General features: G+C 48.9%; 1 protein-coding gene across 1 annotated transcript in view; it reads left to right on the top strand.

The window, feature by feature from the left end:
- Window positions 1-18,292, top strand: part of LOC120042387 (AP-1 complex subunit sigma-2-like) — an 83,466-nt gene that overhangs the window by 52,625 nt on the left and 12,549 nt on the right. The window contains exons 3-4 of the mRNA XM_038987225.1: window positions 122-230; window positions 2,079-2,216. Coding sequence (XP_038843153.1) covers window positions 122-230; window positions 2,079-2,216 — 247 coding nt within the window. The remainder of the gene's footprint in view (window positions 1-121; window positions 231-2,078; window positions 2,217-18,292) is intronic.

Below are 18,292 nucleotides of genomic sequence, written 5' to 3'. Positions count from 1 at the left end.
TCCCATGTTGTTATTCTGTTTCTGCTGTGCCATGGAGGAACCAGGACACCAAGCTGTGAGTGTTATTAACAGGTGTGTGTGTGTGTGTGTGTGTGTGTGTGTGTGTGTGTGTGTGTTCCAGGTATGCCAGCCTGTATTTCTGCTGTGCCATAGAGAACCAGGACAACGAGCTGATCACACTAGAGATCATCCACAGATATGTGGAACTACTGGATAAGTACTTTGGCAGTGTACGTATCCATCTATTCCCTACTCTCTACTCCCTACTCTCTATTCCCTACTCTCTATTCCCTACTCACTACTCTCTATTCTCTATTCCCTACTCTCTATTCCCTACTCCCTACTCTCTATTCCCCACTCCCTACTCTCTATTCCCTACTCTCTATTCCCCACTCTCTATTCCCCACTCCCTACTCTCTATTCTCTACTCTCTATTCCCTACTCTCTATTCCCCACTCTCTATTCCCTACTCACTACTCTCTATTCTCTATTCCCTACTCTCTATTCCCTACTCCCTACTCTCTATTCCCCACTCCCTACTCTCTATTCCCTACTCTCTATTCCCCACTCTCTATTCCCCACTCCCTACTCTCTACTCTCTATTCCCTACTCTCTATTCCCCACTCTCTATTCCCTACTCTCTATTCCCTAATCGCTACTCTCTATTCCCTAATCGCTACTCTCTATTCCCTAATCTCTACTCTCTATTCCCTACTCCATATTCCCTACTCTCTATTCCCCACTCCCTACTCTCTATTCCCTACTCCCTAATCTCTACTCTCTATTCCCTACTCTCTACTCTCTATTCTCTATTCCCTAATCCCTACTCTCTATTCCCTACTCCCTAATCTCTACTCTCTATTCCCTACTCTCTACTCTCTATTCTCTATTCCCCAATCTCTACTCTCTATTCCCTACTCCCTATTCCCTACTCTCTATTCCCTAATCCCTACTCTCTACTCCCTACTATATACTCTCTATTCCCTACTCCCTAATCTCTACTCTCTATTCTCTACTCTCTATTCCCTATTCCCTAATCTCTACTCTCTATTCCCTACTCCCTATTCCCTACTCTCTATTCCCTAATCCCTACTCTCTACTCCCTACTATATACTCTCTATTCCCTACTCCCTAATCTCTACTCTCTATTCCCTACTCCCTAATCTCTACCCTCTATTCTCTATTCCCTAATCGCTACTCTCTATTCCCTACTCCCTAATCTCTACTCTCTACTCCCTACTCCCTACTATATACTCTCTATTCCCTACTCCCTACTATATACTCTCTATTCCCTACTCCCTACTATATACTCTCTATTCCCTACTCCCTAATCTCTACCCTCTATTCTCTATTCCCTAATCGCTACTCTCTTCCCTAATCTCTACTCTCTATTCCCTACTCTCTACTCCCTACTATATACTCCCTATTCCCTTTCCTAAATGATCCATGAATGGAGATAGGGATGAGGACTTGTGGTTGTGCTTCTCTGTACTGGCCAATGATTATAACAGTGATTCTGATCCAACCATTAGTTCACACATTGTTGTGCCCCTGGCCTGAGAGGATGGACGTTTAATATGTAGCTAGCTGTAGAAGGCGAATGTTAACTAGCTAACGTTGGCCATGAAAGGAAGTTAGGCTAGCGAGGACTGTATGACAGAGCGTTTTGTCAACGTTGGCGTATCCAGGGTAATGTTAGTCAACATGTCTCTTCTACTTTTTTTACATGTGACATTTTAGTAATTTAGCGGGCGCTCTTATCCAGAGCCACTTGCAGAGTGAGTGCACACATGTCCGTACTGGTCCCCCGTGGAACAGTGGAGGCAGATCCTGTTTCCTTTGCGTCTTGTGGTAACTTTCCGTAGTTCTAAATCAATAGTTGTTTATTAGTCTGAAAATGTGGGAAACATTACCTTGCTTCACCATGCTGTCATTTTTTATTAAGGTATCTTTGACAAATGGGTACTTTTTCCACCACTGTGTGTGTGTGTGTGTGTGTGTGTGTGTGTGTGTGTGTGTGTGTGTGTGTGTGTGTGTGTGTGTGTGTGTGTGTGTGTGTGTGTGTGTGTGTGTTATAGGTGTGTGAGCTGGACATCATATTTAACTTTGAGAAGGCCTACTTCATCCTGGATGAGTTCTTGCTGGGAGGAGAGGCCCAGGACACGTCTAAGAAGAATGTACTGAAGGCTATAGAACAAGCTGACCTACTGCAGGAGGTAAAATACCTCACTGACCCCAAGACAGGGACCTCTCTAATCTACGATGACCCAGACATCTCTCTCTCGCTCACTCTCTCTCTACTGCCTTGTTTCCTATGCTATGATTTACAGAATGTACACTTTCAGATCCATCTCTTCCCAGGTACAGTCCATTAACCCTGCAGGAGCCAGACCCTTTAGCCTCAGACCCAGGGTACATAGCCTTTAGCATCCGACCCAGGGTACATAGCCTTTAGCATCAGACCCAGGGTACATAGCCTTTAGCATCCGACCCAGGGTACATAGCCTTTAGCATCAGACCCAGGGTAAATAGCCTTTAGCATCAGACCCAGGGTACATATCCTTTAGCATCAGACCCAGACCACATATCCTTTAGCATCAGACCCAGACCACATATCCTTTAGCATCAGACCCAGGGTACATAGCCTTTAGCATCAGACCCAGGGTACATATCCTTTAGCATCAGACCCAGACCACATATCCTTTAGCATCAGACCCAGGGTACATAGCCTTTAGCATCAGACCCAGGGTAAAAAGCCTTTAGCATCAGACCCAGGGTACATAGCCTTTAGCATCAGACCCAGGGTAAAAAGCCTTTAGCATCAGACCCAGGGTAAATAGCCTTTAGCATCAGACCCAGACCACATATCCTTTAGCATCAGACCCAGGGTAAATAGCCTTTAGCATCAGACCCAGGGTACATAGCCTTTAGCATCAGACCCAGGGTACATAGCCTTTAGCATCAGACCCAGGGTACATAGCCTTTAGCATCAGACCCAGGGTACATAGCCTTTAGCATCAGACCCAGGGTACATAGCCTTTAGCATCAGACCCAGGGTACATAGCCTTTAGCATCAGACCCATGGTACATAGCCTTTAGCATCAGACCCAGGGTACATAGCCTTTAGCATCAGACCCAGGGTACATAGCCTTTAGCATCAGACCCAGGGTACATAGCCTTTAGCATCAGACCCAGGGTACATAGCCTTTAGCATCAGACCCAGGGTAAATAGCCTTTAGCATCAGATCCAGGGTAAATAGCCTTTAGCATCAGACCCAGACCACATATCCTTTAGCATCAGACCCAGACCACATATCCTTTAGCATCAGACCCAGACCACATATCCTTTAGCATCAGACCCAGACCACATAGCCTTTAGCATCAGACCCAGACCACATAGCCTTTAGCATCAGACCCAGGGTAAATAGCCTTTAGCATCAGACCCAGGGTAATAGCCTTTAGCATCAGACCCAGGGTAAATAGCCTTTAGCATCAGACCCAGGGTAAATAGCCTTTAGCATCAGACCCAGGGTACATAGCCTTTAGCATCAGACCCAGACCACATATCCTTTAGCATCAGACCCAGACCACATATCCTTTAGCATCAGACCCAGACCACATAGCCTTTAGCATCAGACCCAGGGTAAATAGCCTTTAGCATCAGACCCAGGGTAAATAGCCTTTAACATCAGACCCAGGGTAAATAGCCTTTAGCATCAGACCCAGGGTAAATAGCCTTTAGCATCAGACCCAGGGTACATAGCCTTTAGCATCAGACCCAGACCACATAGCCTTTAGCATCAGACCCAGGGTACATATCCTTTAGCATCAGACCCAGACCACATATCCTTTAGCATCAGACCCAGACCACATATCCTTTAGCATCAGACCCAGACCACATATCCTTTAGCATCAGACCCAGACCACATATCCTTTAGCATCAGACCCAGGGTACATAGCCTTTAGCATCAGACCCAGGGTACATAGCCTTTAGCATCAGACCCAGGGTACATAGCCTTTAGCATCAGACCCAGGGTACATAGCCTTTAGCATCAGACCCAGGGTACATAGCCTTTAGCATCAGACCCAGACCACATATCCTTTAGCATCAGACCCATGGTACATAGCCTTTAGCATCAGACCCAGGGTACATAGCCTTTAGCATCAGACCCAGGGTACATAGCCTTTAGCATCAGACCCTTAGTTGTAGCTAACCAGCAAACAACACCCACATACCAGCAACATATTGATCGTTATTTCAGAAGTCTTCTATTGTTACATTTATGTGGATTTACTAAGGTTGACAGCCTGTAAAAGTGATGTATTTAATCCAGTGGAGGCGTAGAGAACCCTATATTCCTCTAGCTGTGTTCCATGCTACCAACAGGGAGAAATATAGTCTGGAAAGGATGCTCTCTTCTCAGCTTACATTGTCACATCTAACAGCACACTGAAGAAGTGCTCCTCTCTACATCACTCCAGTATTAATGTATGTATCTCACTGTAGCAGCTACTCTGCAGTCTGATTGAAATAGATCATTATTATAGCAGAGTAGAGTAGGAAATAAAAGCTTTTTGATTGCAGAACACTCCTCACTGCTACTCCTTACAGCCTCAATGCTACTCCTCACAGCCTCACTGCTACTCCTCACAGCCTCAATGCTACTCCTTACAGCCTCACTGCTACTCCTCACAGCCTCAATGCTACTCCTCACAGCCTCACTGCTACTCCTCACTGCTACTCCTCACTGCTACTCCTCACAGCCTCAATGCTACTCCTCACTGCTACTCCTCACAGCCTCAATGCTACTCCTCACAGCCTCACTGCTACTCCTCACAGCCTCGCTGGTACTCCTCACAGCCTCACTGCTACTCCTCACAGCCTCAATGCTACTCCTCACAGCTACTCCTCACAGCCTCAATGCTACTCCTCACAGCCTCAATGCTACTCCTCACAGCCTCAATGCTACTCCTCACAGCCTCAATGCTACTCCTCACAGCCTCAATGCTACTCCTCACAGCCTCACTGCTACTCCTCACAGCCTCAATGCTACTCCTCACAGCCTTACAGCCTCAATGCTACTCCTCACAGCCTTACAGCCTCAATGCTACTCCTCACAGCCTCACTGCTACTCCTCACAGCCTCAGTGCTACTCCTCACAGCCTCACTGCTACTCCTCACAGCCTTACTGCTACTCATTACAGCCTTACAGCCTCAATGCTACTCCTTACAGCCTTACTGCTACTCCTTACAGCCTTACAGCCTCAATGCTACTCCTTACAGCCTCAATGCTACTCCTTACAGCCTTACTGCTACTCCTTACAGCCTTACAGCCTCAATGCTACTCCTTACAGCCTCACTGCTACTCCTTACAGCCTTACTGCTACTCCTTACAGCCTCACTGCTACTCCTTACAGCCTTACAGCCTCAATGCTACTCCTTACAGCCTTACAGCCTCAATGCTACTCCTTACAGCCTTACAGCCTCAATGCTACTCCTTACAGCCTTACAGCCTCAATGCTACTCCTTACAGCCTTACAGCCTCAATGCTACTCCTTACAGCCTTACAGCCTCAATGCTACTCCTTACAGCCTCACTGCTACTACTCACAGCATCACTGCTACTCCTTACAGCCTCAATGCTACTCCTTACAGCCTCAATGCTACTCCTCACAGCCTCAATGCTACTCCTCAACAGCCTCACTGCTACTCCTTACAGCCTCACTGCTACTCCTTACAGCCTCACTGCTACTTCTTACAGCCTCAATGCTACTCCTTACAGCCTCAATGCTACTCCTTACAGCCTCAATGCTACTCCTCACAGCCTCAATGCTACTCCTCACAGCCTCAATGCTACTCCTCACAGCCTCAATGCTACTCCTTACAGCCTCAATGCTACTCCTCACAGCCTCAATGCTACTCCTCACAGCCTCAATGCTACTCCTCAACAGCCTCACTGCTACTCCTTACAGCCTCACTGCTACTTCTTACAGCCTTACTGCTACTCCTTACAGCCTTACAGCCTCACTGCTACTCCTTACAGCCTCACTGCTACTCCTTACAGCCTCACTGCTACTCCTTACAGCCTCACTGCTACTCCTTACAGCCTGACAGCCTCAATGCTACTCCTTACAGCCTCACTGCTACTCCTTACAGCCTCAATGCTACTCCTTACAGCCTCACTGCTACTCCTTGCAGCCTCACTGCTACTCCTTGCAGCCTCACTGCTACTCCTTACAGCCTCACTGCTACTCCTTACAGGATCACGGCTACTCCTTACAGCCTTACAGCCTCAATGCTACTCCTTACAGCCTCACTGCTACTCCTTACAGCCTCAATGCTACTCCTTACAGCCTCAATGCTACTCCTCACAGCCTCAATGCTACTCCTCACAGCCTCAATGCTACTCCTTACAGCCTCAATGCTACTCCTTACAGCCTCACTGCTACTCCTTACAGCCTTACAGCCATACTGCTACTCCTTATAGCGACTCCTTACAGCCTCACTGCTACTCCTTACAGCCTCAATGCTACTCCTTACAGCCTCAATGCTACTCCTTACAGCCTCACTGCTACTCCTTACAGCCTCACTGCTACTCCTTACAGCCTTACAGCCTCAAGGCTACTCCTTGCAGCCTCAATGCTACTCCTTGCAGCCTCACTGCGACTCCATGCAGCCTCACTGCGACTCCTTGCAGCCTCACTGCTACACCTTACAGCCTCAATGCTACTCCTTACAGCCTCACTGCTACTCCTTACAGCCTTACAGCCTCAAGGCTACTCCTTACAGCCTCAATGCTACTCCTTACAGCCTCACTGCGACTCCTTGCAGCCTCACTGCTACTCCTTACAGCCTCAATGCTACTCCTTACAGCCTCACTGCTACTCCTTACAGCCTCAATGCTACTCCTTGCAGCCTCACTGCGACTCCTTGCAGCCTCACTGCTACTCCTTACAGCCTCACTGCTACTCCTTACAGCCTCACTGCTACTCCTTACAGCCTCACTGCTACTCCTTACAGCCTCACTGCTACTCCTTACAGCCTCACTGCTACTCCTTACAGCCTTACTGCTACTTCTTACAGCCTCAATGCTACTCCTTACAGCATCACTGCTACTCCTCACAGCCTCACTGCTACTCCTTACAGCCTCACTGCTACTCCTTACAGCCTCACTGCTAAGCCTTACAGCCTCAATGCTACTCCTTACAGCCTTACAGCCTCAATGCTACTCCTTACAGCCTCACTGCTACTTCTTACAGCCTCACTGTTACTCCTTACAGCCTCGCTGCTACTCCTTACAGCCTCGCTGCTACTCCTTACAGCCTCAATGCTACTCCTTACAGCCTCAATGCTACTCCTTACAGCCTCACTGCTACTCCTTACAGCCTCAATGCTACTCCTTACAGCCTCACTGCTACTCCTTGCAGCCTCACTGCTACTCCTTGCAGCCTCACTGCTACTCCTTGCAGCCTCACTGCTACTCCTTGCAGCCTCACTGCTACTCCTTACAGGATCACGGCTACTCCTTACAGCCTTACAGCCTCAATGCTACTCCTCACAGCCTCAATGCTACTCCTCACAGCCTCAATGCTACTCCTCACAGCCTCACTGCTACTCCTCACAGCCTCACTGCTACTCCTTACAGCCTCAATGCTACTCCTTACAGCCTCACTGCTACTCCCTCAATGCTACTCCTCACAGCCTCAATGCTACTCCTTACAGCCTCAATGCTACTCCTTACAGACTCACTGCTACTCCTTACAGCCTTACTGCTACTCCTTACAGCCTTACAGCCTCAATGCTACTCCTTACAGCCTTACTGCTACTCCTTACAGCCTTACAGCCTCAATGCTACTCCTTACAGCCTCACTGCTACTCCTTACAGCCTTACTGCTACTCCTTACAGCCTTACAGCCTCAATGCTACTCCTTACAGCCTTACTGCTACTCCTTACAGCCTTACAGCCTCAATGCTACTCCTTACAGCCTCAATGCTATTCCTTACAGCCTTACAGCCTCAATGCTACTCCTTACAGCCTTACAGCCTCAATGCTACTCCTTACAGCCTTACAGCCTCAATGCTACTCCTTACAGCCTCACTGCTACTACTCACAGCCTCACTGCTACTCCTTACAGCCTCACTGCTACTCCTTACAGCCTCAATGCTACTCCTCACAGCCTCAATTCTACTCCTCACAGCCTCAATGCTACTCCTCACAGCCTCAATGCTACTCCTTACAGCCTCACTGCTACTTCTTACAGCCTTACTGCTACTCCTTACAGCCTTACAGCCTCACTGCTACTCCTTACAGCCTTACAGCCTCACTGCTACTCCTTACAGCCTCACTGCTACTCCTTACAGCCTCACTGTTACTCCTTACAGCCTCACTGCTACTCCTTACAGCCTCACTGCTACTCCTTACAGCCTGACAGCCTCAATGCTACTCCTTACAGCCTCACTGCTACTCCTTACAGCCTCAATGCTACTCCTTACAGCCTCACTGCTACTCCTTGCAGCCTCACTGCTACTCCTTGCAGCCTCACTGCTACTCCTTACAGCCTCACTGCTACTCCTTACAGCATCACGGCTACTCCTTACAGCCTTACAGCCTCAATGCTACTCCTTACAGCCTCACTGCTACTCCTTGCAGCCTCACTGCTACTCCTTGCAGCCTCACTGCTACTCCTTGCAGTCTCACTGCGACTCCTTGCAGCCTCACTGCGACTTCTTACAGCCTCAATGCTACTCCTTACAGCCTCAATGCTACTCCTTACAGCCTCAATGCTACTCCTTACAGCCTCAATGCTACTCCTTACAGCCTCAATGCTACTCTCTCAATGCTACTCCTCACAGCCTCAATGCTACTCCTTACAGCCTCAATGCTACTCCTTACAGCCTCACTGCTACTCCTTACAGCCTTACAGCCATACTGCTACTCCTTATAGCGACTCCTTACAGCCTCACTGCTACTCCTTACAGCCTCACTGCTACTCCTTACAGCCTCAATGCTACTCCTTACAGCCTCAATGCTACTCCTTACAGCCTCACTGCTACTCCTTACAGCCTTACAGCCTCAATGCTACTCCTTACAGCCTCAATGCTACTCCTTACAGCCTCACTGCTACTCCTTACAGCCTCAATGCTACTCCTTACAGCCTCACTGCTACTCCTTACAGCCTCACTGCTACTCCTTACAGCCTCACTGCGCTTCCTTACAGCCTCACTGCTACTCCTTACAGCCTCACTGCTACTCCTTACAGCCTCACTGCTACTCCCTCAATGCTACTCCTCACAGCCTCAATGCTACTCCTCACAGCCTCAATGCTACTCCTTACAGCCTCAATGCTACTCCTTACAGCCTCACTGCTACTCCTTACAGCCTTACTGCTACTCCTTACAGCCTTACAGCCTCACTGCTACTCCTTACAGCCTCAATGCTACTCCTTACAGCCTCAATGCTACTCCTTACAGCCTCACTGCTACTCCTTACAGCCTCACTGCTACTCCTTACAGCCTTACAGCCTCAATGCTACTCCTTACAGCCTCACTGTTACTCCTTACAGCCTTACTGTTACTCCTTACAGCCTTACAGCCTCACTGCTACTCCTTACAGCCTCACTGCTACTCCTTACAGCCTTACAGCCTCAATGTTACTCCTTACAGCCTCAATGTTACTCCTTACAGCCTTACTGCTACTCCTTTCAGCCTTACAGCCTCAATGCTACTCCTCACAGCCTCAATGCTACTCCTCACAGCCTCAATGCTACTCCTCACAGCCTCACTGCTACTCCTCACAGCCTCAGTGCTACTCCTTACAGCCTCAATGCTACTCCTTACAGCCTCACTGCTACTCCCTCAATGCTACTCCTCACAGCCTCAATGCTACTCCTTACAGCCTCAATGCTACTCCTTACAGACTCACTGCTACTCCTTACAGCCTTACTGCTACTCCTTACAGCCTTACAGCCTCAATGCTACTCCTTACAGCCTTACTGCTGCTCCTTACAGCCTTACAGCCTCAATGCTACTCCTTACAGCCTCACTGCTACTCCTTACAGCCTTACTGCTACTCCTTACAGCCTTACAGCCTCAATGCTACTCCTTACAGCCTTACTGCTACTCCTTACAGCCTTACAGCCTCAATGCTACTCCTTACAGCCTCAATGCTATTCCTTACAGCCTCAATGCTACTCCTTACAGCCTTACAGCCTCAATGCTACTCCTTACAGCCTTACAGCCTCAATGCTACTCCTTACAGCCTCACTGCTACTACTCACAGCCTCACTGCTACTCCTTACAGCCTCACTGCTACTCCTTACAGCCTCAATGCTACTCCTCACAGCCTCAATGCTACTCCTCACAGCCTCAATGCTACTCCTCACAGCCTCAATGCTACTCCTTACAGCCTCACTGCTACTTCTTACAGCCTTACTGCTACTCCTTACAGCCTTACAGCCTCACTGCTACTCCTTACAGCCTTACAGCCTCACTGCTACTCCTTACAGCCTCACTGCTACTCCTTACAGCCTCACTGCTACTCCTTACAGCCTCACTGCTACTCCTTACAGCCTGACAGCCTCACTGCTACTCCTTACAGCCTCAATGCTACTCCTTACAGCCTCACTGCTACTCCTTGCAGCCTCACTGCTACTCCTTGCAGCCTCACTGCTACTCCTTGCAGCCTCACTGCTACTCCTTACAGCCTCACTGCTACTCCTTACAGCCTTACAGCCTCAATGCTACTCCTTACAGCCTCACTGCTACTCCTTGCAGCCTCACTGCTACTCCTTACAGCCTCACTGCTACTCCTTGCAGCCTCACTGCGACTCCTTGCAGCCTCACTGCTACTTCTTACAGCCTCAATGCTACTCCTTACAGCCTCAATGCTACTCCTTACAGCCTCAATGCTACTCCTTACAGCCTCAATGCTACTCCTTACAGCCTCAATGCTACTCTCTCAATGCTACTCCTCACAGCCTCAATGCTACTCCTCACAGCCTCAATGCTACTCCTTACAGCCTCAATGCTACTCCTTACAGCCTCACTGCTACTCCTTACAGCCTTACAGCCATACTGCTACTCCTTATAGCGACTCCTTACAGCCTCACTGCTACTCCTTGCAGCCTCAATGCTACTCCTTACAGCCTCAATGCTACTCCTTACAGCCTCACTGCTACTCCTTACAGCCTCACTGCTACTCCTTACAGCCTTACAGCCTCAAGGCTACTCCTTGCAGCCTCAATGCTACTCCTTGCAGCCTCACTGCTACTTCTTACAGCCTCAATGCTACTCCTTACAGCCTCACTGCTACTCCTTACAGCCTCACTGCTACTCCTTACAGCCTCACTGCGCTTCCTTACAGCCTCACTGCTACTCCTTACAGCCTCACTGCTACTCCCTCAATGCTACTCCTCACAGCCTCAATGCTACTCCTCACAGCCTCAATGCTACTCCTTACAGCCTCAATGCTACTCCTTACAGCCTCACTGCTACTCCTTACAGCCTTACTGCTACTCCTTACAGCCTTACAGCCTCACTGCTACTCCTTACAGCCTCAATGCTACTCCTTACAGCCTCAATGCTACTCCTTACAGCCTCACTGCTACTCCTTACAGCCTCACTGCTACTCCTTACAGCCTTACAGCCTCAATGCTACTCCTTACAGCCTCACTGTTACTCCTTACAGCCTTACTGTTACTCCTTACAGCCTTACAGCCTCACTGCTACTCCTTACAGCCTCACTGCTACTCCTTACAGCCTTACAGCCTCAATGTTACTCCTTACAGCCTCAATGTTACTCCTTACAGCCTTACTGCTACTCCTTTCAGCCTTACAGCCTCAATTTTACTCCTTACAGCCTCAATGTTACTCCTTACAGCCTCAATGTTACTCCTTACAGCCTTACTGCTACTCCTTTCAGCCTTACAGCCTCAATGCTACTCCTTACAGCCTTACAGCCTCACTGCTACTCCTTACAGCCTCAATGCTACTCCTTACAGCCTCACTGCTACTCCTTACAGCCTCACTGTTACTCCTTACAGCCTTACTGCTACTCCTTTCAGCCTTACAGCCTCACTGCTACTCCTTACAGCCTCACTGCTACTCCTTACAGCCTCACTGCTACTCCTTACAGCCTCACTGCTACTCCTTACAGCCTCACTGCTACTCCTTACAGCCTTACTGCTACTTCTTACAGCCTCAATGCTACTCCTTACAGCCTCACTGCTACTCCTCACAGCCTCACTGCTACTCCTTACAGCCTCACTGCTACTCCTTACAGCCTCACTGCTAAGCCTTACAGCCTCAATGCTACTCTGTACAGCCTTACAGCCTCAATGCTACTCCTTACAGCCTCACTGCTACTTCTTACAGCCTCACTGCTACTCCTTACAGCCTCACTGCTACTCCTTACAGCCTCACTGCTACTCCTTACAGCCTCAATGCTACTCCTTACAGCCTCAATGCTACTCCTTACAGCCTCACTGCTACTCCTTACAGCCTCACTGCTACTCCTTACAGCCTCACTGCTACTCCTTACAGCCTCAATGCTACTCCTTACAGCCTCAATGCTACTCCTCACAGCCTCACTGCTACTCCTCACAGCCTCACTGCTACTCCTCACAGCCTCACTGCTGCTCCTTACAGCCTCCCTGCTGCTCCTTACAGCCTCACTGCTACTCCTTACAGCCTCAATGCTACCCCTTACAGCCTCGCTGCTACTCCTTACAGCCTCGCTGCTACTCCTTACAGCCTCGCTGCTACTCCTTACAGCCTCGCTGCTACTCCTTACAGCCTCGCTGCTACTCCTTACAGCCTCAATGCTACTCCTTACAGCCTCAATGCTACTCCTCACAGCCTCAATGCTACTCCTTACAACCTCACTGCTACTCCTTACAGCCTCAATGCTACTCCTTACAACCTCACTGCTACTCCTCGCAGCCTCACTGCTACTCCTCACAGCCTTACTGCTACTCCTAACAGCCTCACTGCTAATCCTTACAGCCTCACTGCTACTCCTTACAGCCTCACTGCTACTCCTTGCAGCCTCACTGCTACTTCTTACAGCCTTACTGCTACTCCTCGCAGCCTCACTGCTACTCCTCGCAGCCTCACTGCTACTCCTCGCAGCCTCACTGCTACTTCTCGCAGCCTCACTGCTACTCCTCGCAGCCTCACTGCTACTCCTCGCAGCCTCACTGCTACTCCTCACAGTCCTACAGCCTCACTGCTACTCCTTACAGCCTTACAGCCTCAATGCTACTCCTTACAGCCTCAATGCTACTCCTTACAGCCTTACAGCCTCACTGCTACTCCTTACAGCCTCAATGCTACTCCTCACAGCCTCAATGCTACTCCTCACAGCCTCACTGCTACTCTTAATGCTACGCCTTACTGCTACTCCTTGCAGCCTCACTGCTACTCCTTACATTCTCAATGCTACTCCTTACAGCCTCAATGCTACTCCTTACAGCCTCACTGCTACGCCTCACTGCTACTCCTCATAGCCTCAATTCTACTCCTCACAGCCTCAATGCTACTCCTCACAGCCTCAATGCTACTCCTCACAGCCTCAATGCTACTCCTTACAGCCTCAATGCTACTCCTCACAGCCTCACTGCTTCTCCTCACAGCCTCAATGCTACTCCTTAGCCTCAATGCTACTCCTCACAGCCTCACTGCTACTCCTCACAGCCTCAATGCTACTCCTCACAGCCTCAATGCTACTCCTCACAGCCTCACTGCTACTCCTCACAGCCTCACTGCTACTCCTTACAGCCTCACTGCTACTCCTCACAGCCTCACTGCTACTTCTTACAACTCCCCTTTACCTCACCCCTGAGGCAGATTTCTTAATAGTCCAACACCAGCTCTTATAGGATTTTGGTTTAAAACAGGGATCAGGGCCAGACAGGCAGAATGGCAGCCCAGAGACAAAGTCTAATTGTGTGTAGAGACCAGGCTACAGAGAGGAGAGAGCAGAGAGGAGAGAGACTGGAGAGAAACCAGAGAGAGGAGAGAGGAAGAAAGACCAGAGAGGTGAGAGACCAGAGAGAAAAAAGAGAGGACAGGGGCCAGAGAGAGACCAGAGAGAGACTGGAGAGAAACCGGAGAGAGGAAGAAAGACCAGAGAGGAGAGAAACCAGAGAGGGACCAGAGAGTGACCAGAGAGAGGAGAGAGACCAGAAAGAGACCAGAGAGAGACCAGAGAGAGGAGAGATACCAGAGAGAGGAGAGAGACCAGAGAGAGGAGAGAGACCAGAGAGAGGAGAGAGACCAGAGAGAGGAGAGAGACCAGAGAGAGGAGAGAGACCAGAGAGAGGAGAGAGACCAGAGAGAGACCAGAGAGAGGAGAGAGGGAGAAAGACCAGAGAGAAAGCAGAGAGAAAAGAGAGGACAGGGGCCAGAGAGAGACCAGAGAGAGGAGAGAGACCGGAGAAAAAACAGAGAGACCGGAGAGAGACCGGAGAGTTACCAGAGAGAGGAGAGAAACCAGAGAGAGGAGAGAAAGAGAGACCAGAAAGAGACCGGAGAGAAACCAGAGAAATGAGACAGACCAGAGAGAGAGGAGAGAGGCAAGAGCCCAGAGAGAGAGAGGGGAGAGACGAGAGAGACCAAAGAGAAACCGGAGAGAGGGAGAAAGACCAGAGAGGTGAGAGACCAGAGAGAAAGAAGAGAGACCAGAGAGAAAGGAAAAAGAGCCCAGAGAGAGAGAGGGGAGAGACCAGAGAGAAAGGAGAAAGAGCCCAGAGAGAGAGAGGGGAGAGACCGGAGAGAAAGGAGAAAGAGCCCAGAGAGAGAGAGGGGAGAGAAAGGAGACCAGAGAGAAAGGAGAAAGAGCCCAGAGAGAGGAGAGGGGAGAGGCCAGAGAGACACCAAAAAGATGAGAGACCAAAGAGAAACCGGAGAAAGGGAGAAAGACCAGAGAGTTGAGAGACTGGAGAGAAAGGAGAGAGAGGAGAGAGAGCAGAGAGAGGACAGGGGCTAGAGAGAGGAGAAAGAGGAGAGAGACCAGAGAGAAAGAAGAGAGACCAGAGAGAGGACATGGGCCAGAGAGAAAACAAGAAAGAGGCGAGAGGAGAGAGACCAGAGAGTCCAGCGAGAGGATAGAGACTATAGAGATTAGAGAGCCCAGAGAGAGGAGAGAGCCCAGAGTGAGGAGAGAGCCCAGAGTGAGGAGAGAGCCCAGAGTGAGGAGAGAGCCCAGAGTGAGGAGAGAGCCCAGAGTGAGGAGAGAGCCCAGAGTGAGGAGAGAGCCCAGAGTGAGGAGAGAGCCCAGAGTGAGGAGAGAGCCCAGAGTGAGGAGAGAGCCCAGAGTGAGGAGAGAGCCCAGAGTGAGAGAGCCCAGAGTGAGAGAGCCCAGAGTGAGAGTGAGGAGAGAGCCCAGAGTGAGGAGAGCGCCCAGAGAGCCCAGAGTGAGGAGAGCGCCCAGAGAGCCCAGAGTGAGGAGAGAGCCCAGAGTGAGGAGAGAGCCCAGATAAGAGGAGAGAGCCCAGATAAGAGGAGAGAGCCCAGATAAGAGGAGAGAGCCCAGATAAGAGGAGAGAGCCCAGATAAGAGGAGAGAGCCCAGATAAGAGGAGAGAGCCCAGATAAGAGGAGAGAGCCCAGATAAGAGGAGAGAGCCCAGAGTGAGGAGAGAGGAGAGAGCCCAGAGAATGACCAGAGAGAACCCCCCCCACCTTCACTCCCCAGCCACCCTCTGCGGGGGAGAACAATGTTTTCAGGGAAAATGGAGAGCCTGTGACCGATTTATTATTTTGGACGTTAAAGTGCGACACACAATCTTAATTCCTGCTTCATATTTACTGGATTGGTTCAACAGTGCAGAAGAGAACCTCCCCCGACAGTTTTTTTCTCTCTGCTCAGACCTGCTCAGCTGACCAGTGAGAAACCTCTGATTGGCTGGTTGTGTGTTTGTAGATCCAGAATGAGGACTGGGGAGGTTTACCTAATGAGGAGATCTTATAGCAGAATGGAGTACCTCCCCTTTACACCAGGTCCTGCTGGGTAAATACCATGGTGCAATGTGTTCAGAGTGGAGTGTTGTATGACTGATACAGTCAGTCAGCATGGTGTGAACCAGCCAGCCAGTCAGTCAGTCTGCATGGTGTGAACCAGCCAACCAGTCAGCCAGCATGGTGTGAACCAGCCAACCAGTCAGTCAGCATTGTGTGAACCAGTCAGTCAATCAGCATTGTGTGGTGAACCAGTCAGTCAGTCAGCATGGTGTGAACCAGCCAACCAGTCAGTCAGCATTGTGTGAACCAGTCAGTCAATCAGCATTGTGTGGTGAACCAGTCAGTCAATCAGCATGGTGTGAACCAGCCAGTCAGTCAGCATGGTGTGAACCAGCCAGCCAGTCAGTCAGACAATCAGCATTGTGTGGTGAACCAGTCAGTCAGTCAGCCAATCAGCATTGTGTGGTGAACCAGTCAGTCAGTCAGTCAGCATGGTGTGAACCAGTCAGTCAGTCAGCATGGTGTGAACCAGTCAGTCAATCAGCATGGTGTGAACCAGTGAACCAGTCAGTCAATCAGCATGGTGTGAACCAGTCAGTCAGTCAGTCAGCATGGTGTGAACCAGCCAGCCAGTCAGTCTGCATGGTGTTCAGTGTGCTGTATTCGGTGACTGCATGTAGCATGCTGTTTACCTTGTAATGCTATGGGGAAAGTAGATGGCAACAGTCAGTCAGTCGTCATCGGACATGAACCCAAACTGGACGGGTTTTGGCCATGTCTGAGTATCTAAAAGTGTCCAGCAGGGGGCATATATCAGAGGAGGGGAGGAAACATTCCAGGGAGATGAGAATGGGGGCTTAGGTTGCTAGACGTAGTGTATGCCATGGGGTAGCGCATGATGCACTAATTAATATGGAGGAAGGAAGGCATACCTCAGGGCTTATGATGAAACTATTTGAATGAAACTGGAGCAGCTCAGTGGTATTGTAGAGTAAGAGACCACTACGCTATGTATACTGGCGTCTGAGCCGATTCTAAATAGACACTCAGCACTACAGGACTAAGGAAAGTTTCTCTCTGTATACTGATTGGATAAGGGAAGTTTTGCTCTCTCTACTGATTGGATAAGGAAGGTTTCTCTCTGTATACTGATTGGATAAGGTTTAAGGGAGCATGGGGAGCTCTGCTTAACATGCATACAGGTTCTTAAAGTTTGGGTTGAGTGACAAAATAAAGAGGTCAACAACAGGTTGCAAGTTTTATTTTCTCCTTCTCCACCGTTAGTTAAAACCTCAGACTTCAATCTCTTAAGACGGGCCAATGGATAAGAAGCACACAGGAGAACACAATGAAATATACAAGCAAACAAAATGGATTCTAGTGCAGCGTCGAGGGAAGCAATACTAGGGCGGTGTCGGACATTTTGTTAGCCGGTGATTGTCAAGCAAATAACTGTCTGTCTCACTGGCCGTTACTTAACATAATACATTTAGCATCTCCTGGCTTCCGCCTACAATCCACTGATGCAGACCTTTGGAACATTTTTTAAAAGTATAATAAATCCATGTAATATATCCTACACCATCACAATAAATCCATTATATATTTTAGACCGGTCTAAAGAAATACGATATGAAGAAAATGTAGTGTATTTCAGAAGAACAGAATAGCATACTCTGAGTTGTCCTTATGTTAGGTCCTGATGCCATACAGCTGTGGGCGACACTAGTTCATTTAGCAGACAAGATTTGCTTAGAATTCCATAGCATTATTTTATATTCTTTTATAGTATGAAGAATATAGTTGATCAAAGCTGAATAAAATAGACAGGATATTTTCTCCAAATGATTTGAGGGAGTGTTCACATGCTGCTATTCTGTGTTGAGCGGTTAACAAAGAAACAGGTCCTCCTATATGCTTCATTTAGAGTTACTAATGTAACTTTAGTTGTTCTAGAAATGTTGGGCTATATATGTTTTGATGTTTAATACATTGTAAGGCTGCATGATGAGACTCTAATGATGATTTGAAAAAAGTCACTTGAAAGGCATGAGCTCTGCTTTGTTTTTTAAGCAGGCTGTACACACTACATCAGTCTCTCATTCACAATGAGACAAGCACTTGATAATGCCTAGAATATCAAGGCGGCATCCCCTTTGTGTGGCCGTAATGTCCCCCCCCCCCAAAACATACTTGTGGGAAATAATAGATCCCAAATTAATAGCATCCCAAAAACTTTTTCAAGCAATGAGGTTGACGCAACAGATCAGAACGTTTAGCTTAAAATGTTAATAAACTATTAGGCTATATAATCACAGCAGTAGGCTATATAAT

Source organism: Salvelinus namaycush, unplaced genomic scaffold (genome assembly GCF_016432855.1).
Source record: "Salvelinus namaycush isolate Seneca unplaced genomic scaffold, SaNama_1.0 Scaffold668, whole genome shotgun sequence".
Taxonomy (NCBI): Eukaryota; Metazoa; Chordata; class Actinopteri; order Salmoniformes; family Salmonidae; genus Salvelinus; species Salvelinus namaycush.
The sequence above is the reverse complement of the archived record's forward strand: the minus strand, read 5'-3'. Positions and strand labels throughout refer to the sequence as shown.